Source organism: Peromyscus leucopus, chromosome 12 (genome assembly GCF_004664715.2).
Source record: "Peromyscus leucopus breed LL Stock chromosome 12, UCI_PerLeu_2.1, whole genome shotgun sequence".
Taxonomy (NCBI): Eukaryota; Metazoa; Chordata; class Mammalia; order Rodentia; family Cricetidae; genus Peromyscus; species Peromyscus leucopus.
The window spans coordinates 17,187,139-17,211,104 of NC_051073.1; the positions used below are offsets into that span (position 1 = coordinate 17,187,139).

At 38.4% G+C, this 23,966-nt stretch overlaps 1 protein-coding gene and 1 pseudogene across 2 annotated transcripts in view; both read right to left on the minus strand.

Annotated features, from left to right (window-relative positions):
* Ncam2 (neural cell adhesion molecule 2) overlaps positions 1-14,772 on the minus strand; it is a 410,880-nt gene extending 396,108 nt beyond the window's left edge. For both annotated transcript variants that reach the window (XM_028859839.2, XM_028859840.2), the window contains exon 1: positions 14,605-14,772. In XM_028859839.2, coding sequence (XP_028715672.1) covers positions 14,605-14,659 — 55 coding nt within the window. In that variant the 5' untranslated portion in view covers positions 14,660-14,772. The remainder of the gene's footprint in view (positions 1-14,604) is intronic.
* A 2,986-nt stretch (positions 14,773-17,758) lies between these two features.
* LOC114701919 overlaps positions 17,759-23,966 on the minus strand; it is a 177,678-nt pseudogene continuing 171,470 nt past the window's right edge.

The following is a 23,966-nucleotide window of genomic DNA, read 5'->3' on the forward strand; positions in this document are numbered from 1 at the left end:
AAAGTAACACTGTCATCTGAAGAAATGTAAACAGACCTACAGAACATCAAAATATCTAAAATTAGCCAACCACAGAAAAGCAGGAATGATCTCAATTTCTGGGAAATTTAAAATTAAAACTTATGAAAGTAAAGAACAGGACGCTAGTTGACAGAAGATAATAGAGAAAATTCACAGAGATGCTGGGTTAAAAGTACACAGGTACAGTAAGGTAAGTTAAAAAATACTTTCTGGAAATTACTGCATAGAATTCTGGCTATAGCTAATAATAACGTACTGCATACTCAAATTTGTTAAAAAAAATTATACCTTACATGTTCTCAACAAAAAAAAATGTAATTATGTGAACACTTTAATTTGCTTGACTAATAATATCACAATACATCAAAACATCACTTTGTTCCTTATAAATATGTGCAATTTTGTCGATGTTACCTTTCCAGGGTTGGAACTGAAAAGAAATGGTTGGAAAGTATGGAAAGGGCCAGAAAGTAGAGCTGTTCCTGGCACTTGCTCTCCCTGTTCAGAGATACCCTGCTTCATCACAGAATTATGCTTGGGTCGATGGAATTACAGGTCTTAATCTTACCAGATAATACATATCATTCTAAATAATGTAATTGTTTTTACTTCTTAAGCTATTGTTCAAAGCTCCCATATATGACTGAATAATAAAAGTCAAGCAAAACACCCTGCAGAGTGATTAGAAATTCCCCCTTTCAATTAGTTCAATAAATATTTGTAAATTTAGTGTTCATGGAGAAAGCAAATTTGTCTTTAGAATTCTGTGTATTGTTGGGCATCTACCCACTTTGATATAGTAACCATGCCAGATCATGTTTTGTGTGATCAGTCACTCACATTCCATTCTCTTTTAGGTGACGAACTGTGTTCCTTGAAACAAAACTGATCTTTTCCTCAACCACTTTCCTTTCAACTCAAGCTCACTGTCTTTGTTTATTCTGCTTGCTGGTGAGATGTGTTTGATAGTCTTAATAAATACGTGTGAAAACTAAACTTCTGCCACACAATGACATCCAGATATATCAGCTGAAAAAGAGACATCTAGCATGGGGGGGAGCAGGGGATGAAAAGCCAGCTGAATAGGAAGAATTAAGGTGAAATGACTAATCAGAAAGCTCTATGTCCAATCATAAGACAGAGTTTAATATTTTAACGTTCTAGTGTAAGGTACATATGGTCAGCTTAAAGAAGTAATTGTTCATTAACAACTGCTCAGTGTAGGTAGAGGAGCATTTTTGATAAAAATGTTTTATTATAAAATACTGGAAATAGGGACTGAAAAATACAGTAAAAACTTAGCTTAGAGTGTTGCATAATACTCAGAATCCTGTGCTAACATATTACTTTAGGGACATGAGAATACTGAAGTTGGACATTTAGTAACCATTTTAGATATGGTAGTTGACGTTGCATAAGCCAGGAAAGTGACATAAGGTCACTTGATAACTTCTTGAGTTTTGCTTTTAAACGACAAAGCATTTTCAGTCCCTGCAGAGGCAGAGGACACTAACATTAAGCCTTTGAGGGGGCTTTGAAATGAAATGACTCATCTAGATTACCAATTAAAGTGATTATGAATTAGAAAAAAATTGAAAGAGAAGTGAAAGTAAAATGAATGAATCAGCAAGGCTATTTAATCACTAATTGAAAATTGTATTTGAAGTTAAAAGAGGCATATCTCAAAATGATAACATTAGAGAAGAATTGGTGAGCAGAAAAATGACAAATGAATATTATGTAAAGGTACTCTGAGGTATCACTGAAAGTACTCTGTATAACTGGATGCTTTCATCTCTGGAAGCAGTCCTTGAGGACAATAGAAGAAAATCATTAAAAAGGCAGGGGGATATGGCTACCAGTCAAAAGAGGATTTTAGAAAATAAATAAATTTCATTAAAAAGAACAAGCAAATTGAAGCACCTATGAAAATATAGTATAAAGCAATGAACTCTATTTTTTCTCTTTTTGCCCTACAGGTACAATTTAGAATTGGTTTCCAATAAACATTGAAGAAATCAACAACTTTTAAGCACCCAATCAGATTATGCTGATCTTAGATACTTGCTCTCTTGACGTACTAGACATTTCTTGGTGACAATGTCTGTGCTTAATGGTACTATTATAAATGGAACACTATTGTTCTAATTCATATTAATTTATTTTATAAAACACATATATGCATACATACATGTATATATGTATATATATATATGTATATATATATATATATACACACTAAATTCCATTACCATCTCCAATGCTCTATGTATATAGGGCTTCAAATGCTACATTTTATAACATTAATTAACTTTGCTTTATTCTCAGTCTAATTACTTTTCAGTGAGGAGATAAGATCAGAGATAAAGTAGCATAACCATGCTATTCCTTATGAATTAAGTAATCACTTCTAATTTATTGTAGATTCATGGTCTGTCACATTCATGGAAGTGATATAAACAAAACACTTGGAATAAATACCTAGGCCAACAAAGAGTATATTCCCAACAAACAAACCATTACCAAACTCAAGATCAAATATATTTTAAAATAAACCTGTCACTTTGGTTTACTTTTTCTAGTTAAGATGTAAATATTCACTCAGTATTTGTTTGGTAAGCATCTATTGTTTTTCCAAGAATACACATACTGATTTACAATGAAGATTCTAATCAAATATATCACATACAAAGGGAAGGCAGAGTGGCAAGGCTTGCTTGCCTGTGTGGTGTTCACATGGAAGATGGCCATGAAGTATAAGAAATTTGAGGAGCTGAGTCCAAGAACACTACAATCTTGAGCAGTAACTGGCCAGTAGCAGATAACTAATTTCTACATGTTAGAAGATTGAATAATAACTTTAACAACATATGGTCAAAACTAAGGCATAAAGAAATGTAAAAATCTCCAGGTTAACGGGAAAAGGCAGGAAAGGTATATTATGTACAAGCTACACACAGATTTTTAATCTGGGAATTCAGGACAAGTATATTCAGCATACATCACAACATACAAGGAACATGAACAAGTATGGTGGAAAAATGCATAAAATATGAAAGTAACAGTCCTAGGTTTGAGGCTCCTATTAAATGATATGAGAAGTAGAGTTCTAATTACCATTTCCAGCATTCCACAGAATCAGTCCAAAAGGTATTTTAAGGGCCACAGAATACCAATATACAAACTCAAATGAGAAGCTCTTTAAATAACTCTTGCATTCACATTGGTCAATTAATTTTGAGATAAAAGTATAAATATATTTAAAAAGTGTGGACTATATAGAGTAACAGATTCATATCAATTTTTAAATATTTCTTCTTGAATAAATATGATCCCTTTAAGATGCAATGCACATCATCCTAATGTAGTAATACTAATTTTCATGATAACTTGCCCTTCAAATAGTTAAATGAACACTGTCTGGAGAGCCTCTTGTCAAGTACCATGTCTCCTTGCACATGGCATATATTTAAAAACATTGAGTTATACCTTTTAACTCTGATCATTGATAACTGCAATCTAGTACATTATATGAATATATATATATACACATATAATTTTATCAGTACACACACACATACACACATAATTTAAGAGATTTGGAACTTTGCTTAATTTCAGTATGATGTAGAAAGTTACAGAGATGGGTTAGTTATGTGGCTAGATCTGTTTGGGGAGCCCCTGGCAATGGGTCCAGGACTTATCCTGGGTATGTAAAATGGAACATATTCCCTAGGGTGCTATACCTTGCTCAAACTTGACACAGTGGGAGGGGCTTGGTTCTGCCTCAACTTAGTATGTCAGACTTTGTTGACTCCCTAAGGGAGGCCTTGCCCTCTCTGAGGAGTGGATGGGGGATGGGATAAGGGAAGGTGGGGGGCAGGAGAAAAGGGGAGAAAGGAGGAACTGGGATTGGTATACAAAATGAAAAAAAAAAGCTTATTAAAAACTAAACAAATAAATAAAAAGGTAACAATTTGCAAATACAGTTAGGTGTTTCTGAAAGCTATGTAACATAGGATCTTATATGACCAGCTTTTCACACACTTCCTATACACAAAACACAACAAAATTTTGAATAAGAGAGCATTTTCACTACCCTTTTTGCTCCTGTTCATGGTGTTTTTTGATGTATGCTGAAAAAAAAATGGGGATGTTTGCTGTTAGAAGGCAAACATGAAATAGTTCTGTTTTGATCCATAGAAAATTATAAAGTACACCTATAAGTATAAAAATATCAAATATTCCAGTATTAAGAACACAAATCTTCCTGCACTGGACAAGTTGTTTTAGTTTAAAAGGGATGAGATTATAGCTCCTCAATGTTAGATTGCTAGCCTAGAATGCACAAGGTTCAGGTTCAATACCCAGCCTCATACACACACACACACACACACACACACACACACACACACACACGACAGGTCTCTCATTAATACATAAAACAAAGTGTAAGTATGCTTATTTGAGTGTCGGAAATATACCAATATTATATTACATGTTTCAAACATATCTTATCTGTACATTTTGTAAGGAGAGACTGGCCTCTGATATTATAGTTTACAGTAAAACATTTTCTTTCTTTCTTTCTTCCTTTCTTTCCTTCTTCCTTTCTTTCTTTTTTTTGATTTGTTTTTTCAAGACATGGTCTTTCTGTGTAACAGCACTAGCTAACCTAGAATTTGTAGTTTGTACACCAAGGTGAACTTAAACTAGCAGAGATCTTCCTGCCTCTGCCTCCCAAGAACTGGGATTAAAGACATGCACCACCACTGCCTGTCTATAGGAAGACATTTTCAATCCCAAGAGATGCAGGTATTATGAATTTGTGCAATAAAAATAGCAAAGGTTATAAAAATACAGTAAAAGGAAGAACATTCAAAACCCTCAGAAATCTGTAGCCTGGCTCTAACAGAAGCATAAAACCGTAATGATAACATCAGGTAGATCATCTTTTTACATTAAGGTCTAATTCACAAGTGAAATTTCTACTGATATTTGTGCTGTTTTTTTGTAGACATTTTCATCAAGATGAAGTCTTTTTTTTTTTTTTAACTTAAACAATAGAATAGATAACAAGAAGTTTGCACAGAACAAAGTGATTTCCCGGCTTCCTTGGCTACTATTTTACTATAAAAGATACAAGAACTAATGATATTAGGAAATTCTTAGATCCCCTTCACAAACCAACATTTGTAATGGAAGAAAGTGCATGAGCAGATTTTCTTCATTTGGATTTGTCTTCATGAGTTGCTGTAGTTTCTCTTTTACTGAGCAAGCTTGCTCATGGCCATTCAGAACTAAAGAACTGGAAACATACCACATCAATCAACACAATTTCTACACTACAGCACATCACTTCACTTTATTCCTTCAGCGAATTTGGCTAGATGTTTCAAGAAACATAGGTTATGCAGAAGCAACTGAAATGCAGCTTGACTATATTTAATGATCATTGACTATAAATTTGGGATGGCAGGCCAGGGAACACACTTAAAAGCTCTACACAAATCAGTCACTCTCAATCTCAGGTACATCATCTATGAAATATGATTTAATCAGGAATAAATGAGGTAATGAGTCAAGTGCTCACCACAGTTACACAGCGTAAAATTGGCACTCAAAGTATTATTCCCTTTAACTTCTCTAGGGTGCTAATGGAAACGTTTTCAGCTGTGTATGTGCAGTATCAAAATCTTTGAGTGCCATTTCAGCTTTTAGTTTTCTACAATCATACATATGGTGCATGGGTGCTTCATGAGCATGGTGTTATGAATGCATACATACCTATTCATGTGTGTGTGTATGCGTAAATATATTGATACATGTATTTACAAAGTTATACATGGGGAAAGGATCTAGGTTGCTTGGCTATGTTCATTTGATTTCTACCAATAATTAATTAATTCACTTACTTACTTACTTACTTACTTACTTACTTACTTATTTTGAAAGTGTCTCAGTGAACCTCTAGAATCCTGATTTTGGGTAAGCTGGCTAGCATTAGAGGCCCAGGCATCCTTCTGCCCCTGCAACCCTTCCACTGAGATCACAAGTGCCTGCCACTGTGCTCAGCTTTTCATGTAGGTGTTGGTTGTCGGAACTCATGTCCCTTCCTTACAGCTAAGCCATTTTTTTCAGACCCAGTTTTCTATAATTATAATTATTTGCACAGACTAATTATATAGTCTGATGAGTCTTCACTGTGATATATAATATATTATTATATATGTAATATATACACATTCCTTTAATCATTTCCACTTTCCTTGACAGTCCTCTTTTACGTACTATTTTTTTTACTTTTGTTTCATTCTACTCTTCACAAGCTATGAACATGCGAAGAAAATTATTTAGATGAAAATTATGAAACAATGGCAAAGTTTGAAATTTTTCTAAATCCCATGCATACTTCAAATATTGATTAAAGTATTAATGTCGATACAAGAATGAAATAAAAGTAAATGCTAAGTGAAGCGGAGTAATAATTTTGAAGGAAAATGAATAAAATCATTATTTTTTAACTTGTCAATGGCATGTATATATGCCTGAATGATATTTGTGAATTTTATAGATAATTATAAACCAATTGAATTTGTCAAAAACACTACTTCATTGTATTATTTTCATTGAAAAATTATCATTCTTTCTGTAGATAAGGTCAGTACTTCAAGTACTATCTTCTCATCAATCTTACAAATTAAACTTGCACAGGTCATTTATGCTTCCAGCCAGGACAAGTGATGCACACCTTTAATTCCAGCATTTGGGAGGCAGAGACAGGTGGATCTCTGGAGGTTCAGGGACAACATGGTCGACACAGCAAGTTCCAGGACAGACAGAGCTACATAACAGAGAGAACATCCTCAAAAATAATTGAAAATAAAACTTAATAAAAGATGTATTTATACTGTCAGAGAATCATATCTACGTCCTGTAATTCCCTCTTCATTTTTTCTTTGATCCATCTAGCATATGGCCAGTAGCTATGTTTCCAATAGCCAGTTCTCAAAGGTTAATCTAAATATTAAACTTAGCTTGGCCTTAAATGAGTTCTGCCTTAAGTAGCCCACAGTATCCCATCCTGGATCCCATGACTGACTTTTCCCAACCATCCAATAGACAACTGAATAAATACTCAAACTGGATATATTAAACTGTATTATTTTTGTCCTTGGGACAACTGCATCCTTTTCTACAATTTGTTCATGATGTTTTCCCCCTCCTCTGTATCATTTTCTTCATTTCCTCTGTCCATTTCGAAGCTCTCTGTGGCACAGAGTAGAAATATGGTTTCATGAGTACAGGCTCAGCTTTAAATGCATCCCAAGTTCACATTTGGTTGGGGAATATTATTTTAAGGTGTGTTACTTTTGTTTATGTTACATTTAACTCTGTGAAGCTGTGTTGCTGTGCCTGTCTAAAACACCTGATGGTCTAATAAAGAATTGAACGGCCAATAGCAAGGCAGAAGAAAAGATAGGCATTGCTGACAGGCAGAGGAAGATATAAAAGGAGAAATCTGAGAGGAAGAAGTCAGAGAAGGAGAAGGACAATATGGTCCCAGCTACACAGCAACCATGGAGTAAAAAATAATGAATGGTACACAGAAATAGAGAAAGATAAAAGCCCTTGGTCCAAAGGTAGATGGGCTAATTTAAAATTAAGGAAAGCTGGCTAGAAATAAGCCAAGCTAAGGCCATGAGTTTATAATTGAGAATAAGCCTCCATGTGTGATTTATTTGAGACTTGAGTGGCATGTGCCCTAAAAGAGCAGAAACAACCAGCAACAACGTTCTGATTTCTTATATTTGAACTAGACATTTGTGTTTTCTGTGCCTTGGGTCACCATTGAGAAAAGTAAAGGAACTGTAAATAGGAGAGTGATTCACAATTGAGTTGCACAATAAGCAGTCAATGAATTTTCATTAAGATAAGGGATGAATGCCAAGCACTCTCTCTGACCTTTGAATAATCAATCATATGACATCTTCTGCTGTTTCACAACATTTTGCTAGATGGTTTATCGCTTTTTCATACGTATCTTTGCTTTTTCCAATCTATATTCTTTAATTTTCTCAACAATCAACATGGGCTACCATTCTCTATCAAACAACATGCATGCAGATTTTTTCCTCAAAAACATCAAGCATTCTTAGAAAAAAACAGACAATGAAATTAAAGACTAATTACTAATTCCAAATAATGACTAATCATAATTAATATACATAATCAGATGCTTTCTCTGTATTTCAATTTCTCCCCCATAAAACTAAACATAAAAATTCCATAGATTCTTGATAATCTTGAGTTACAAGGTGACAACAATCTCACTAATTATATATATAATTATATTAATATATAATTAATAATTATATATATATATATTTGAAGATATTTGCCTTATATACCCAGCCAGTACTTGCCAATTTATTAACTGACAAAATGACACTAAATTAAAATGTATCTTTGTGCAGGCTGTGTTAGTGGTGTGTGTTTGTGTGTGTGTGTGTGTGTGTGTGTGTGTGTTGTGTTGTTGTTATAGTTGTGCTTGGTTGGCAGGATAAATGTTTGCCTTTTCAATGTTGGGAATCAAACCTAGTGTCTCATGAATTGTAAGCACACACACTATCAGTTGGGGCACATCTTCATGTCTATCCTCACATTCACATATTTCCAACTCTGTCCCCCTCTCCATTTTTTAGTTTATCAGACACACCATTAACATTAATCTCTATTCCCTATAATTTCTGAATGTGGGGCCACTGACAAGAGCATATTTGACCTAACAAAAGCCACACGCTTAAATAAGTCTGATTCTCTGTCTCCCAGATGCCTTCATCTGCCCATTAACTCCTCAATTAAGAGTTGGGTTCATGAACTTCTCCCCACTCCTTGTCAGAATTATGATTTGCTTATGGTTCAGGTCTTGTGCTGGCAACCACAGCTACTGTGCCTTCATGAGTACAACCATCCTGTCCTATTAACAAGATGCTACTTCTTATTTTTCTGACTCTTACAGTCTCTACATTTTTAAACCACATAAAAGTTTGGTGTTGTGTAAGTTGGTTTGCTGAGCTAAGCATGTGTAAACTAGAGTTCTAGTTGTCACCCATGTGGCTTTCCATTGGATATTCGTTTAAGTCACGTATCCTGATTAGGTGTCTACTCTAAGCATCCAGCATAACTCATATCTCAAGACCTCTTACTGACATCCTCTTGAACATGGAAACCTAATACATGTGTCTTATGATTGTAAATGGAGTCTCCTACAGTTGCTCTTTACACAATGTATTCAACTGTTCTACTACTATTTTGCCTAATGAGGTGTCTGCAACAAAGCAGATATCAAGAAATAAACAAAAAATATGTTAATAAGTAACGAGAGAGTCCCAATCATCAATGAATTAGATAGGCTTTAACTATATAACATATTTCTAATTACAAAGAACAATTTAATGATTTTATATAATTGAATAAGTGAGGCATATCTATATGTTATTAAATTTTATCTGCATGCGATTATTGAATATAGTAGACATCACCTGACATAATATGCTTGATATTTTACACTGCCTACAAGTATCACGATCACAGCTATTCCTCATGGCTGAGCATCAAGATTAAGCAATAGGATATGTTCAGGTCAAAATTTTAAATGAGCAAATAGCTGTTCTGAGAATCTCAGTTGCTTCGTCAAGGTCAAGAGACCCTTGATAGCCTGGGCTTTATGCTCTTACACACAATGACTTTGGCTTTCCCTGTGATATAATTTTAACAACGCAGAGCCAAAAACCTATAATCAACCTAAAGTTCCTCAAACATATCTTCTGATGTCTCTGATAATAAAGATTCTCAAAATTCTTTTGCACCCATCTTAGTTATTTAAATCTAGGAACGTCTGGCCAATGACATCATAGCCTTCTAACATAAGGGTGGTACATGATTAATTGGTAGAAGCACAGCGAATGTATGGGCCTCAGAAAAATGCCGTCAGCTATTGAGTATTAGCGCCCTTATAATTTAAAACAGCAAAGATCCATTAAAATATTTAAAAGGATACCACAGAGAAGTACATGTGTTTGCTGAGCCATTAATGACAGCTTAACTCTGTTAAATGGCAGAATGCTACTTTTAATAAAAGTGCTGGTTTCTTGTTAATGTGTTCTCCTATCATGTAATTTTGAGAATTAAAACTAATTTATAATTTTTAAACGGTCTTAAACTCAATATAATTGGCAGGATATAAAGATGCAAGGAATTCAGAATTTTCTTAATTCAGTAAAACCTGAGAACCAAGCACACTACCTTTTGAAGAATACTAATATTATTTAAGTGATTGTGCATATACCCAGAGCCAGAGTAATGTCATCAAAGTTAAAAATAACAACAGAAGCACATCTCAGACTCTGTCTCCTGTCTCCTACTAACCGAACACTTTCCTTTACACTATTAGAAGTCCATTTGTTAAGATGATAACCCTGAAGAAAAAAAAGATTAAGTTAAAATGATGTCCCCAATGTCAAATGCCAGAGAAAGTGTCAGGATCATGTCCAGAGACTTCCCAGTGTGATCACTTTAGTTTCCTTTCAGCTCTGGACCTAATAACAAGCCCAATATTCAGCCTGTTTACCAGCTTCAGGCTGGGTATCCCCTTTCTGTTTCATAACAAACCAGCTCATTTGGGAAAGAAGGCCATTTTATTTACAAAATTATATGAAGCTTGACCTTTTTCCTTTACTGAATGAGCTGCTTTTGTTCCCTTAATTGCTTCTCCTGTAAGATATTAAGCCTGAGAGAACCTCAGTCCCCTGTGTCTATAAAAAAAAAAAAAAAAACTCATCTGACACTCGGGACTTTCCAACTTCTCCTATTGCTCACTGGGCTCAGACTCAACTTGGGAAATGAAACTGAGAGCAGCGGGCATCAAGCGAGGGAGGGAATCCTCTGGGCTGTTCACTGACAAAAAAAAAAAAATATTAATTTACAGAGCCTATCTTTCCTAAGTTAAACGGACATGCAGTTGATTCAATAGGCATCTCGAACAAAGGGGATGCTGGCAAAGAATCAGAGCAGGGTAGACAGATAAAGGTTTTAGGAGAGGCCATTAACTATCACAGCCTCTACATAGGGGGCATTCGTGGACTTGTAGCTAGTAAGCACCCACACACCTGTGCTCTGTCTTCAGAAGGTACAGATCTGTAATGGTTAATGACTCACTAGTATTTTCCCAGAAAGAAGTGTAAGCAGGTGTCCAGATTCACTCACTGAGTGGGCATTTCACAGGTCCCATGCTTTAGGCTTAAGGATGCTACGCATGGCTGACTCGGATTGAAAGAGAGTGGGCTAGCAAGCACTGCTCGGTTCCTGTGGAGCAGAACTCCTGTTTTACGTGTGTGAACAACAGTAACGGACTGGCATTAATCATATTAGACGATTCTCAAAAGAAAATGAAAAGGGTTTTAAACATGCAAAAAAAAAGTTTTGAGACGCAACCCTTTCCTATTTCAGTTTGGGAATTTCACTAAAAGACAGCAGACGCCCTGCTAAGGAGAGCCTCACTCAAGATCTATGACAGCAGAGGCTGTGATTGAGTCTTAAATATAAAGTAAAAACAATTGCACACAAGTCAAATAATTATAAATTTCTTTCCACGGGCAACTACAATCAAAGTTGACAACCTTCCTTCATTAGATATTAATCCTTCAGGGGAAATGGTAGGCTTTTAAAAGAACATTTCTATTTGAATTTTTAATAATAAAAAAAAAAGCTCTCACCAGCATGAACAATACACAGGGTTGAAAGTAAAGGCTGGAGCTATTAGGCCTCATTAGCTAATTATGGTATTGGCATCCACTTAAGTTAGCTGGTTTTTCACTTGGGTCATTTTCGTCCATTCAACTGTTGTGGTTCAAAACGTTTTGACTACTTAAAAGGGAATACATCATCGTTGCCTTTCCCCAGTCAAACTGCACACCACTTTCCCAAGCAACAGCTTCAATCATGCTTCATAAAATCCCCTGCAAGCGTATTGTTAGAAACATAAATCAGCCAGCTGAGGCTTTAGTATTTCCAAGGCAAGCCTGAGGGTCACTGGCTGGTAGGGTTTTCATGGCTCCATCAAAAAAATAATAAAATAAAATAAAAACACAAAAGAATAAACAGAAATGTGAGTTACACACGGTTCATTAAAAAAAGAAAAACAGCTCCCAGTGGTGGGTCTGATACTTGCTGCTGCACCCTTAATTAGAGAAGAAAACAGCAGCCAGGAGAAATGAGACTCCAGGATAAGGACTTGTGTTTCCAGGCGTCTTTGACTTCATTACGACACACGGCACAGCGATATTACATGCTTGCTCACACAAAAGCTAGTTCCCCTGGACACTCAACTATGGTTCTCTGCATGTCCTACCACGGCACTAGACCAACCGTGCGATCATCTTTACAAAGATGCCACCCTTCTGCCCCGTTTCACTGACGAGGAATATGGGTTCCCCTGCAGGCATGCCTCCGGTCCACAGTTCTTCTCTATAACTACCCTGTGTGCTTATTATAAACCAGCCGAATCACAATTTCAAATACGTGTCACATATAGAGACCCAAAGTGTATCTGTCTTTGTGTACTATTTTCTACCTAGGTACTTGAACATTCCAATCTCTCTCCTATCCCCGAATTCCAACACACTTAGCATCAGCAATGATAAATGCACAGACCCCACAACTGAGATGATTTTCTCCCGACAGCTCCCAGTGTAATCATCAATCTGAACAAACTTGCCCCATATTACTCTACACTGCACTCACTTAATTGCAATTGCATCTGAGTTAAATTCTCAGCCTGCCTCTTCAGATTCAGACTTGTGTGTGTGTGTGTGTGTGTGTGTGTGTGTGTGTGTGTGTGTGTGTGTTATAAATGAACAGTTAAACACAATCAGCAGCCTTCCAAAAATGACAGCTTTGTATCTTGTAGTGAGCAAGGGTATGCTGATCTTTGCAAGAGAAGTGACTGAATTAATGAATGAGACTAATATTAGCTTCAGATGAATCCATCTGCAATTTTTCTGAGACTGAAATGTTTCCCATCCTGTGTTAGGATGGGAACAAGAGGAGCTCCAGACTGAGGCACTTTATAAATGAGAGCAATATCTGGCATGTGCATTCTTACTTCGGAACATAAAAATCTGCATCCAGTCGCGGTTGGCTCATCATTTACAAACACTGTAGTTTGGGGAGAAGGACAGAGAAAGGAAGGCTTTACATCCAAAATGCCAAGCCCTGCTGAAGAATGATAGAAGGACAGTGTGTGCAAGAGCAGAAACCATCATTTCTTGCTTAAAATGGAGTTCTACCACCCCCTGCTGGACCAAAGGAGCAACGCCGAAGAGGTGAAAAAAAATGCATAGGATTGGATTTAGAGAAGATATTTTAACTTATCTTGCAATTTATTAATTTCGCAGAAAATGCAGCACAAATAATATGGCATTTCTATACCTTTCAACCAGATGAAAAGCCATGGCTATTCCCTTTGCCTTGAACGACTTCCACCACTGCACATTTTGACATTTTCTCTCCCCAATTAAATGTCCAAACTTGTCTGGACAGTTGAAAACCTTTCGAATGATTGTGAATATATTTTATGTGAACGTGTACTATGTAAGCCAGAAAGATAAAGGCACGTCTTCCATATAGAGACTGGCAGAGATCGCTTCCATCAATTGTCCTGGGGTTATTCTACCACAGTCTTTTTTTTTCCTCCCCCACCCAAAAGAAAAAAGAAAAAGAAAAAGAGGAGGGGGGGAGCTCCCCAATGCTCCACAACCTCCCAAATCCCTTACAGGTGTAATTCAAATCGGATGTTAGAACGTGTTCGGATTTTGCTATATTCACGGGGGGGGGGGGTCACAATGAATGCCTGCAACACAACCCTAGTTTTAGCCATTTGCTGTCTTACAGCATCTATGGCCCGTTAGTTTCCAACATAAATAAGCCATCAAACGTTCACTTCACAGCCAAGAATAGGTGTTGGGAAAGGAGAAAAGAATCTCTAAGAATCGAATGTCTTGCACACCACAGAGATTTTTTTTTTTTTTTTTTTGATAAACGACTTTAATGCTGATAGTTTTTTTTGCCGCTTCTGTAAAACACCACTGTGCCCTTCCCTTCAGCAACCTCGGATATTTAACTATGAATCCACACCAACACACTCATCCAATTTTGGGTAATAAGAGAGAAAGCCAAAAATCCCAGAAGAAGCAGCAGTTTTCCCCACACACATACTCCCGGATCCCTTTCACACCGATGCCTATCTCCAATTCTGCACGGTCTCCTCTTATTGAAAGGGGCTTTCGAGCAAAGGGAGAGAATTGGGCTGGGGGGGGCAGGAAAAAAAAGAGAGAGAGAGAGAGAAAGAGCTCAAAACCCCAACAGTCGCCTCAAGAAGGCACCGCAACTTTGGTGCCTTGGGTTCCAGGGCTCGGGGGGTGCCTCGCTCCGTGCCTCTCTGGGCTGGGTGGAAGCTGGGTGGTGGTGGGTGGTGGGGTGGGAGGGAAAGTAAGCCAGAAAAAAGCCGCCGCGCACTCCTACCTTGCCCGCTACTGACAAGCAACCCGAGCAGGTAGAAGGAGAGGAGGAGGCTCATGTTCAGGACGTGACACCGGCGGACAGTTCCAAAGTTATTAAGTCCAGCCCGGAGGAGAGAGAACCTTCCGCTGCCACGGCCGCCGCTGCTGAGCCCGCCGCCGCTCCCGGGGTGCCCCATGCAGGTGAAGTAAAATCGTAGAGCAAAAAAATCTCTCTCCGCGCACACCTACACTTGTCCGCTATCTCCGATCACAGTCAGACCGAGCAGTGATAGAAGGCAGAGGAGGAGGCTCAATGTTCAGACGGTAACGTGGAACCAACCGGACAGGACAGTCGAACACTTCAAATAGAGTGGTCCATACCTCACAGTCGTGAGGCAGAACTAAATCCTATTCTCGCTCGCCACGCCACGCCCCGTGCTTGCTGGAGTCCGCAGTCGCGTCTACGCTCGGTGGGTGCTCCGCAGAAGCGCGCCGTCGACAGCACCAGCTTCGCGCCGTCGCATTCCTCGCGTCGCAGAAGTGTTTTCGAAGCGAGAGCCTCCGGCGCCAATAAGTTGCTCGGCACTCTTATCCCGATGCGGCATTGCGTCTCCAAGTCAGATATAATGTACCGTGGGACTATGCGTCCGGGAGCTGGCGTGGGCCACCAGTGAGCCATTGCTAGCGCAGCAGCCGTCCGCGTACGGAACAAGTCGGTCAGTCCGCTGTTGAAGATAGGACGTGAGCTCCTTTTTTACTCCAAACAAAACTTCGATTGTCGGTGTACGGTGCTAGCATGCGCGGAGCCATAGAGGATGGCGTCCTTATCTGCGGCTCCTCGCGTGGAGTTCGCTCTACCAGGCGGCAGCAACGAGCCGTCCTTATGACCAGCCCAAGCTCAGAGCACGTAAAGGCCATTGAGCGAACGTTGAAGACCAGGCAGACACAGCGCACGGACACCCCCTCACTCCCCACATCACTCCCTCTCCCCAGGATTACGTCGCAGATCCATAGGAAGACTTCCATGGCTAGCTAGTGGTGATCATTTCGCAGTCTCAGCAGCTTCCTCCTACACGGCAATACCTCTCTAGAGGCCGTAGACTATTGAGGACAATTAACGTCAAAGCAAAATATAACTCTCTTTGCCGAGTGCGCAATACGCACGATTGCTCTTTAATTATCAGTTTGAGGAGCCTTGTCAACCTCTTGTAGGCCTTTCAACAACGTTTTGTCTCGACAAAACAGGAGAAATGTTGAACGTACACCTAGCTGCGAAGCACGGCGGAAGGACGAACCTGCGTACCCCGGTCAGAGAGTAGTATAGGAACGATGCAAGTGGAAGCACGAGTGAAGTATTAGTCTAACCTCACAGTTCTCTTCAGAGCAGGATAGGTGCAGAGGAGTCTAGTGATGTGTGTGTGATAATTAACGGGAGGATCTGGCACCCATTAAGGCTTGGACTATAGCCCGTAGTAGCAGCGGAACAATCTTTGTATACCCTAGTAGAAATAGGCCTACGACCTAATAGCCTTAGAAATGACAAGCATAAGTATACGAAGATGCAGAGTTCCTTCCTTACTTCCAGATTTCACAATCGGAGCGCGTTATGCAATCCCTACTAAGGTGTGACGTCTATTACTAGTCCAATCCACTCCTGCTGACATATATAGTTATTATGTCCTGGTGTGTGCATATGTGACTGATCATAAGTTATTAAGCACTTGTGAACGATTTCCACTGTGTTTGGAGTTGTAAGAAGGGAGAGCCTGGATATATGTTAAACAAATGGGATATTTAGAGCTGAGACTCTTCCTCAGTCAGTCACCTGCAAGCCTTGAGTATGTGTCATCCTGCTAAATCTTGCAGTGACGTCGTCAGCAACCTAGTAGCTAGAGACTTTGAGTAACGGATCCGTTGCGTGACTCTCGTTCAGGCCCTTCAGCCGCGCAGAGTCTGAACATCGGAGAGCGAGTGATTTGTGAATGGTCCATCTAAAATAACCTAGTACTAACAACAGAGTTTCAAGAGCTCCGTTTGCACTATATTATTGCCGCAACACCTGTCACAAGAGTACAATGAGAAGAGGAAAAAAATCTCTGGGCCCCTGCCCGAGGGCCCTTTGTCTTCTGCGCCAGGGACATAGTAACAGCTTGCAGCTGGCAACGCTCACTTCTCAGTCAAACACTTTGCTGGGTGTCGTTAAATGGTCAGCCAACACTGAACAGACTCTGGAACACTTGTATTATCGTTATCAGCAAGACAGAGACCAAAGATTACAGGTTGTAGAAAGCAAGTGCACAGCGAAGAGGAGATCAAGCAGCATCGAGAGACCAAACCACGCACCAAGAATAATGCTTCCGGGAGGCACTACGACATCCGGACTAAAAGCAGAAGAAGAACAGCAAGGAAATACTGGAGATTATGCTGCATTGTGGGCGCTAGTAGTGTGCCTTTTTGATAGTCCATCATTTGAGCACTGCCTACATTAGCTTTCTTCGAGTAGGCGTTTTTCTTCCCTCTGTTTTCGAGTGCAGCAGTGTGTAGATCGCCAGACTTTGTAGGAGGAGGTGAGAGGAGAAGCTTCGCAGGTCTCGAGAAATGAGCCGATACCATAAACTCCGTGTAGACTGAAAATGCATTCTGATGCTCCCTCGACAGCTACACGAGACCCCTTGCTCTGTTGTTCTCTCGTGCTTCGGACTATAACTAGCTAGCACAGCGGATGCTAGACCTAGATAGATGGGCACTAACATTATGCCCTACGTTCCAACATGACACTCACAAGCAGCCCTCTACCATACCTGTTCAGCAATGATGTCCCTGATAGTTAGTACCAAGCTGCTGTTAGAAACCCTCACACATGGTCACAGCATTCACTAATTTTAGGAACAGCCAGGATGGATAGGCATCGTGTAGTTGTTCATAGTGTTGCTGCAAAAACAAACTAGCCTAACTCAGTTTTTTCTGTTAACCATTATCAATTGTTTAGATATTGTGACCTATCGTAGGTGACTGAAAGAAAGCGACCCATGCGATAAAGCTTAGCATTATACATTATAGAGTCTTCTTGACAAGAGAGACACCGACATAATGACGCATTATAAGACTAGATAGCCACTACCCCAAAGAGTCTGTACCTTCTCCACGCAAAAGAGTAGCTTACACCATTGGAGGACTTACTCAGTCTTGCTGCCACCTGCAGTAATGTCCTCAAGTAGCACGTATCTTAGACACAGCTCACGTCCATACAGTTCTACATGGAAAAATGTCTGTAGCGAAAACAACACACAACCAAAGTAAACAAGGAAACACTAATCTGGTTAGTAATTGAGAGATGCTAAGATCCCATGTGGCTGCACTCATTGTCTCAACTATGACAGTTGGCTTTGGGTATTATTTATCTCAGAGCCAATTAGCCGAAGTAACAAAAGAATACAACTAATTGAGAGGAGAACCATTGATAGTCTGGTAGAATCATTTAGACTACTCTTTACGTGTTCCATAATTAAGCCATTGACACCATATAACACAGAGAATGAAGGTCAAGATAGCAATGATCCACTCATACTTGTTAGCTTGATGTGGTATACTAGTAGTGTTATTATATTCTAATCCATAATTTATCCAATCAGCCATATTCTAGTTGTGTATTTTTACCTTATACCTAGTTGTTTTGGAGAGGAGATCATGTGTATTGATCATGATCAGTCCACTCGATGAAGTTATAAAACAAGAGAGAGAACAAGAAAACAAACACCAAACGAATCAAAAAACAACCAGGAGAGAATACAGCAAAACATGGACTTCGCACTGAGTAAGACAATGTGCTAATGACATCCGATATAGTGCGTGATTCGTATTCTCGACCACTGTGTTATTAGCGAGAACGTAGAACATGCGTATGTAGACAAACGAGGACTCACATTCAAAATTCTTCTTTGCTCCCACAGCTGAGAAGAATGTAATTTGCGAGCCACGACAGTGGATGGCCCTTTGGAATTATTGAGAATTGATCTGGCAGATTGATCATTCAATACTTAGTGAAACCAAACTGTTACCAGTGCCGTCACACACAAAGCTAGTCTCTGTGACCCACTGGCCTATTGCCAAACAATAACAGGTAATCACCAGAGAAACACTGACAGCTTTGCAGCACAGTCTCTCCAGATCAAGGACTAAAAGGCCAAGCTTTCCATTCAGTTCTTCACATCACCACATGACTAGCTTGCGAAGTTGAGTCAATATGTACTTAAAGACCCAGACCCATTTGGTTCAGAATTTCGTTTCCCAGTGAAAAAGATTTTGAGCAGTGTATCTTACAACACTTTTGCTATCGGCCTCCGTCAATTGGGTGGTGCAGGACTTGCACAGGGAAAGGGCGTTCGAGGGCAGGCAGTGGTTCTGGGTTGTTATCAGAGAATAGACAGGTCTAACGTCAAGCTCATGAGGAACATAGCCTTTCAGCACCATTCTGTCCATTATCCCTGTCTCCAGGTCCAAGTTCTCTCGAGTCCAATGTCTGTCAGCGATTTCCTTCAATGAAGAAATTGTGTTGAGGCCTGTAAGACAATGACGCTTGACTCTGGTTGCCCTGCAATGGTGACTTTATACTCACAGCCACCAAAGGACTAATAGACAGTAGTGAAATATGACTGCAAGGAATATGGTATGCCTCTACAAAAACATTACGAACCTATGAAAATAGTTATCTCAGTAGAACTACCGGCACTGTGTTCAGACGTGCCTTATTGAAGACTCTTAAGTATACTATAAGGAATCACTTTGACACCTTCCTCATTTTAAGGTAGTTAATTCTGATAAAGAGGATTTCGGCTTAGACAGCTAAAGATTTACAATAACAAATCAGGTGATAAGAAAACATAAAAATATGCTAAAATGGAATTGCTATGTGGGCTATCAAGAGAAGCGGAGTGAGAGTCATGTTGATTAAAGTGTGTATGAGGAACCCGGAGGAGATCAATGTGGGACGTAGTCTTTCTACAACTAGTTTAGTGCGTTAAGTAGCAAGACTTCAGGAGATGTTGAAAGTATTCAGAGAGCAATAATTAGCCAGACTTTTAGAAAGACTTACAAATAGTACATAAGTCTACGTAGAGAGACAGAGTGTGAACTGAATGTTTTAGTATCTGAATAACTAATTAGTAACAATGACTAGGACCTTCGAACACAAGCATAAATAGTGAATGTATTATGGATTTGCAAGTTATATTTACATCAGATGCAATATTAATTAAGTAGTATGTGGTATGAATGAGGATTGTGCAATCTGAGCATGTTAAAGAATCAGTGGCAATGTAAGAAAATGCTTAGTTACTTGATAAGTGTGAATTGAAGATCTTTTGATTTCAGATACTCATTGTACATAAAAATGAACTTAGGTTTGTGATAAACATCCACAATAGAATATGTGTCTAATGCGTGCCCGTTAGAATCTAAGTCACTAGTTATGAAGTGTTGAAATACAACCAAGTGAAAAACGTCTAGGTTAAACATACCCGTCGAGATATGATAAGTTCTTACCAGCAACTTTACGCCGTACACAGATTAGATACTCATGTGGAGAATAGAACTGATCTCAAAATAGTGCAAAATAGCAACAAAAGAAGTGCGGAGACGCTTCAACAATGTACTCATCGGAATCTGCAGATCAAGTATTCATGGCCCTCCATATGTAACAATGGATCTAGTGTCTGTACAAAAATGCTCAACATAACTTTATCCCACGTGCTAGAATGTATACAAGCGACAGTCTTTTAAGTTCAGATAATTGTATATAGAATACACAGTAACAAAATGTAAAAAGAAAGCCAATGAAATCAGCAGACCTTCAGAAAGACTAATGAAATTCATCTATTTCTGACAATTCTTCTCCTTTGTGTAATTTGAGTTTCCTTTTGAGAGTGTCTACATTGCAGAAGCTCCAGACTTGCACCAGAACAAGAGAGCTATTTCCTGGTGATAGTCTTTATCATAGTTTTATTCTGCCTTCTCATTGTTTTATATAACCTTCTAACAACGTAAGACTGGTCTCGTCTCTGTCTGTATGCCTCACAGCTCGAGATCTTAAAGTGCATATAGATTTCCAATGCTGGCGTATCCTGAACAACAGGAATCTGGTATGTAAACGCATCCGGCGCAGCCGCGCCCGCGCCGCGTACCGCCGCCGCTCGATCAGCTTGAAATTCAACTGCACGTAAATCGTATCGTCACATCCTATGAGCCAACAGCGTGATAGCTGCTGACTTTGTCAACTAACTCCTGATAGCGCATTTTGACATTTATAGTTAAGACTTAGATCCTAGACTCGCCCCCATGTGACTCTTTACTTCTATGAATTTGATTAACATATCAAGTTAAAATCACATTTCATACAATATGATAACCACCACACACAGGCACACATACAGAGAGCTAAAATATGTTCACATTTGTAACACACACAAATATTGAAGTAGGTTGACTTCGCGGAATAGGAGTTAGTTACATATCCTACTATGGTTCAGAAATCGAAGATCAAACTAGAAATCTCAATACACTCAAGAGTTGACTTGAAGTCAACTTTCAGACCTAACATTATCCAGAGTAAAACATTACAGCTGCAATATTATGTAGCCACTGCGCGCATTAGAGCATTTCACCTTATGCAAACACAAGGGACAATTGATTACTAATCACAATCACTAAAAGTGACTAGTATAAGCATAATTAATAAGAAAATTGTTGATAATGTACAACATATATTCAATATAGTTATAATCATAGTTTTGTAAACTCCCAACTGTCCATCGGTTTTAGACTTTAATATTAATCCATCTATACTGCTACCCTCACCTCTCCCCGCAAGGGGTAGCAACTTAAGTCTCCTTTGTACTGTTCTAGCATCACAATCTACAATTGTCTACTTAGACATCAGAAGCCGGGTGGCACATATTCTCAAACTTTCAACTTATTTCCTTATCCCAAAGTAAAACTAGTGTATGCTCACAAGTACATTTATTTTACCACTGCACTGCAGTGTTGTTGATCTGCTTTCATATTGCCACTAGGTTCAGTTGTTTCACAAGTTTACTTTCAGCAAGTACTAGACATTGATAATCCAACGACAAATATAATATATAAATTACTCTCTGTGACATCTCTGCCCACCTGTTTAATCCATGTCAAGATCAGTCCAGCGCATGCATTCTCTATCATAGATGCAATAATAATGTGTCATACAAATAATGGCCAAGCCAGAGTGCATACACATGTAACAGTGAAAAACATGCCTCTAGCTCGTGCTCAATTCAATCTGATATATCTAGCGCAAATAGTTTATCATGTAAGACAAAGTATCAATTTCTACACATTCCTTGTTGCATTATACCGACCAGAGAAAGATTATCTCGATGGAGAAGTGCGTTAATACATCAAACTTACAGTTCAGCTATATCTGTCCTGTTTTATTAAAACAATAATAAAACTATTAGAAGTTTATTAACGAGAAGCTCATGATTATCATCATGATAACTTGTATGCTGATTGTTAAACTGAGGATTCGAATAGATACTATCCCAGATCACATTATTTCGAAAAACAAAAGCCCAAGAAGCTAGGGTAGCCTTCTGGGTATTTGTAAGGTCTGCCAAGAATTTATAGAGACGCAGAAGTATAATTTTCGAGTTGAAGAGTTCACAGTAATTATGATCTTTACCATGAAGGAGTAGTCAGAGTAGATAGAAAACGATGATAAGTCGCGACTCTTATGAGGAGAATTATTGCTCTCTATAGGAAGCATTTCAGTCCCTATTATCATACTGCAAATCTGTTTCTGCAAAATAAAGAAAATGCAGAGTGAGTAACGTATTCATAGAAGTCGAAGACTAATGAACAGTGTTATGTGGGCATGTTAAATAGTGTAGTTTACTTCCTCTCCTCACCTTGTCATCATACTTTTTGTTTACTGCATGTCTTGTTGACTACATTCTAATATGCGTCAAAAATTAACTATTAGAGAAAACAGGACATTCATGTGTCCGTTGTTATTTTTGAAAAATGTCACAAACCATTATACCTATTCATTTTACTTGTACTATGAAAATTGCCTGATTTGCGGTCTTTCTATACACAAAAGAGGAATAACTATGCACTGCTAGATTCCGCATAATATTTCTATACAAGATGTTTGCTATCATCTCTAAGAAATATAGCCTACATGTAGAGGCCTCTTCCGTAATATGCTGACAGATCATGTTTCTGCATTCCTGTCGCCATTAAGTAACCAGCGTATTTTCTTTGCTATATGATATATATCATGGTCATTCTAGATCATAATAAATAGCAGATCAAAGGTTCATCCATATCCCTTTCGCGTTATTCTAACAAACAGCACGATTTTAGCTTTTACAGCCACTTATTTGTGAGCATGTGACAGTTGATCTACACTGTAGATTTTAGATCTGTTACACCTCTCATTTGTAAATCTGCTACTAGCTTAACTGTTTCATTTTTTTGAATTAGAAAATTGATGAGCAGAGGTTCATAGACAGTAAAGTATCAGCCTAAATAAAATAATACTTATCTCATCTTATCACGTGCTATACTTTTAATCTTTTGTGAAGAAAATACATAGGGAGTGTCATAGTTCCTTTCACGGTACTTCGATGTCGCTCTGTAGCGAAGTATCACATTCTGCGACTTCTCTCTGAAATTCACTCTACTGTTATCATATAGCCTATAATTTGTTACATTGCCAGAAGTAATATTCTCCTTTATAACGTCCGAATGGGTATAATTTTCTTCAAGTAACTCACGTACTTGGCACACATACTAATGACTGCACAGAAAAGGAAACTGTAACTCAAGATCCTGACGACTTGTTGACACAACAATCAATACAAATAGTTTCCACATATTCTTGAGACAAAAAGAGAGGGAATAATTTAAAACTCCAAATCCAGTGACTAGACGAAGAACTATGTGCATGTTAGCGCTCTAAGAGTATCTATGTATTTATATGTTGGATTGACACCTATAGCTGATTGATACATCGTGATTCGTATTCATGCGAAATCTTATTATGATTGACCTTCTTCGCTTAAGCTAATTAGGATAATAAGTTGTTACTGACTGCCCACAAGATATATTATGTGAAGATTCAGTATCGCACACAGGTACGTGGCACATCCTATCTACATATATGAGGAACACGAAAAGCAACGTTCGTCATACATCAGTACTAGGATTGGACTTATCATGATAGTGATGTGTTGGATCATATAGCATCTTGAAATGAAATAAAATTGATAATTGTATTAAAAACAATGTGGATAATCATTTGTTTCTTCTACTAATAAAGTTGTATTTTCATTAATTTTCAATTTG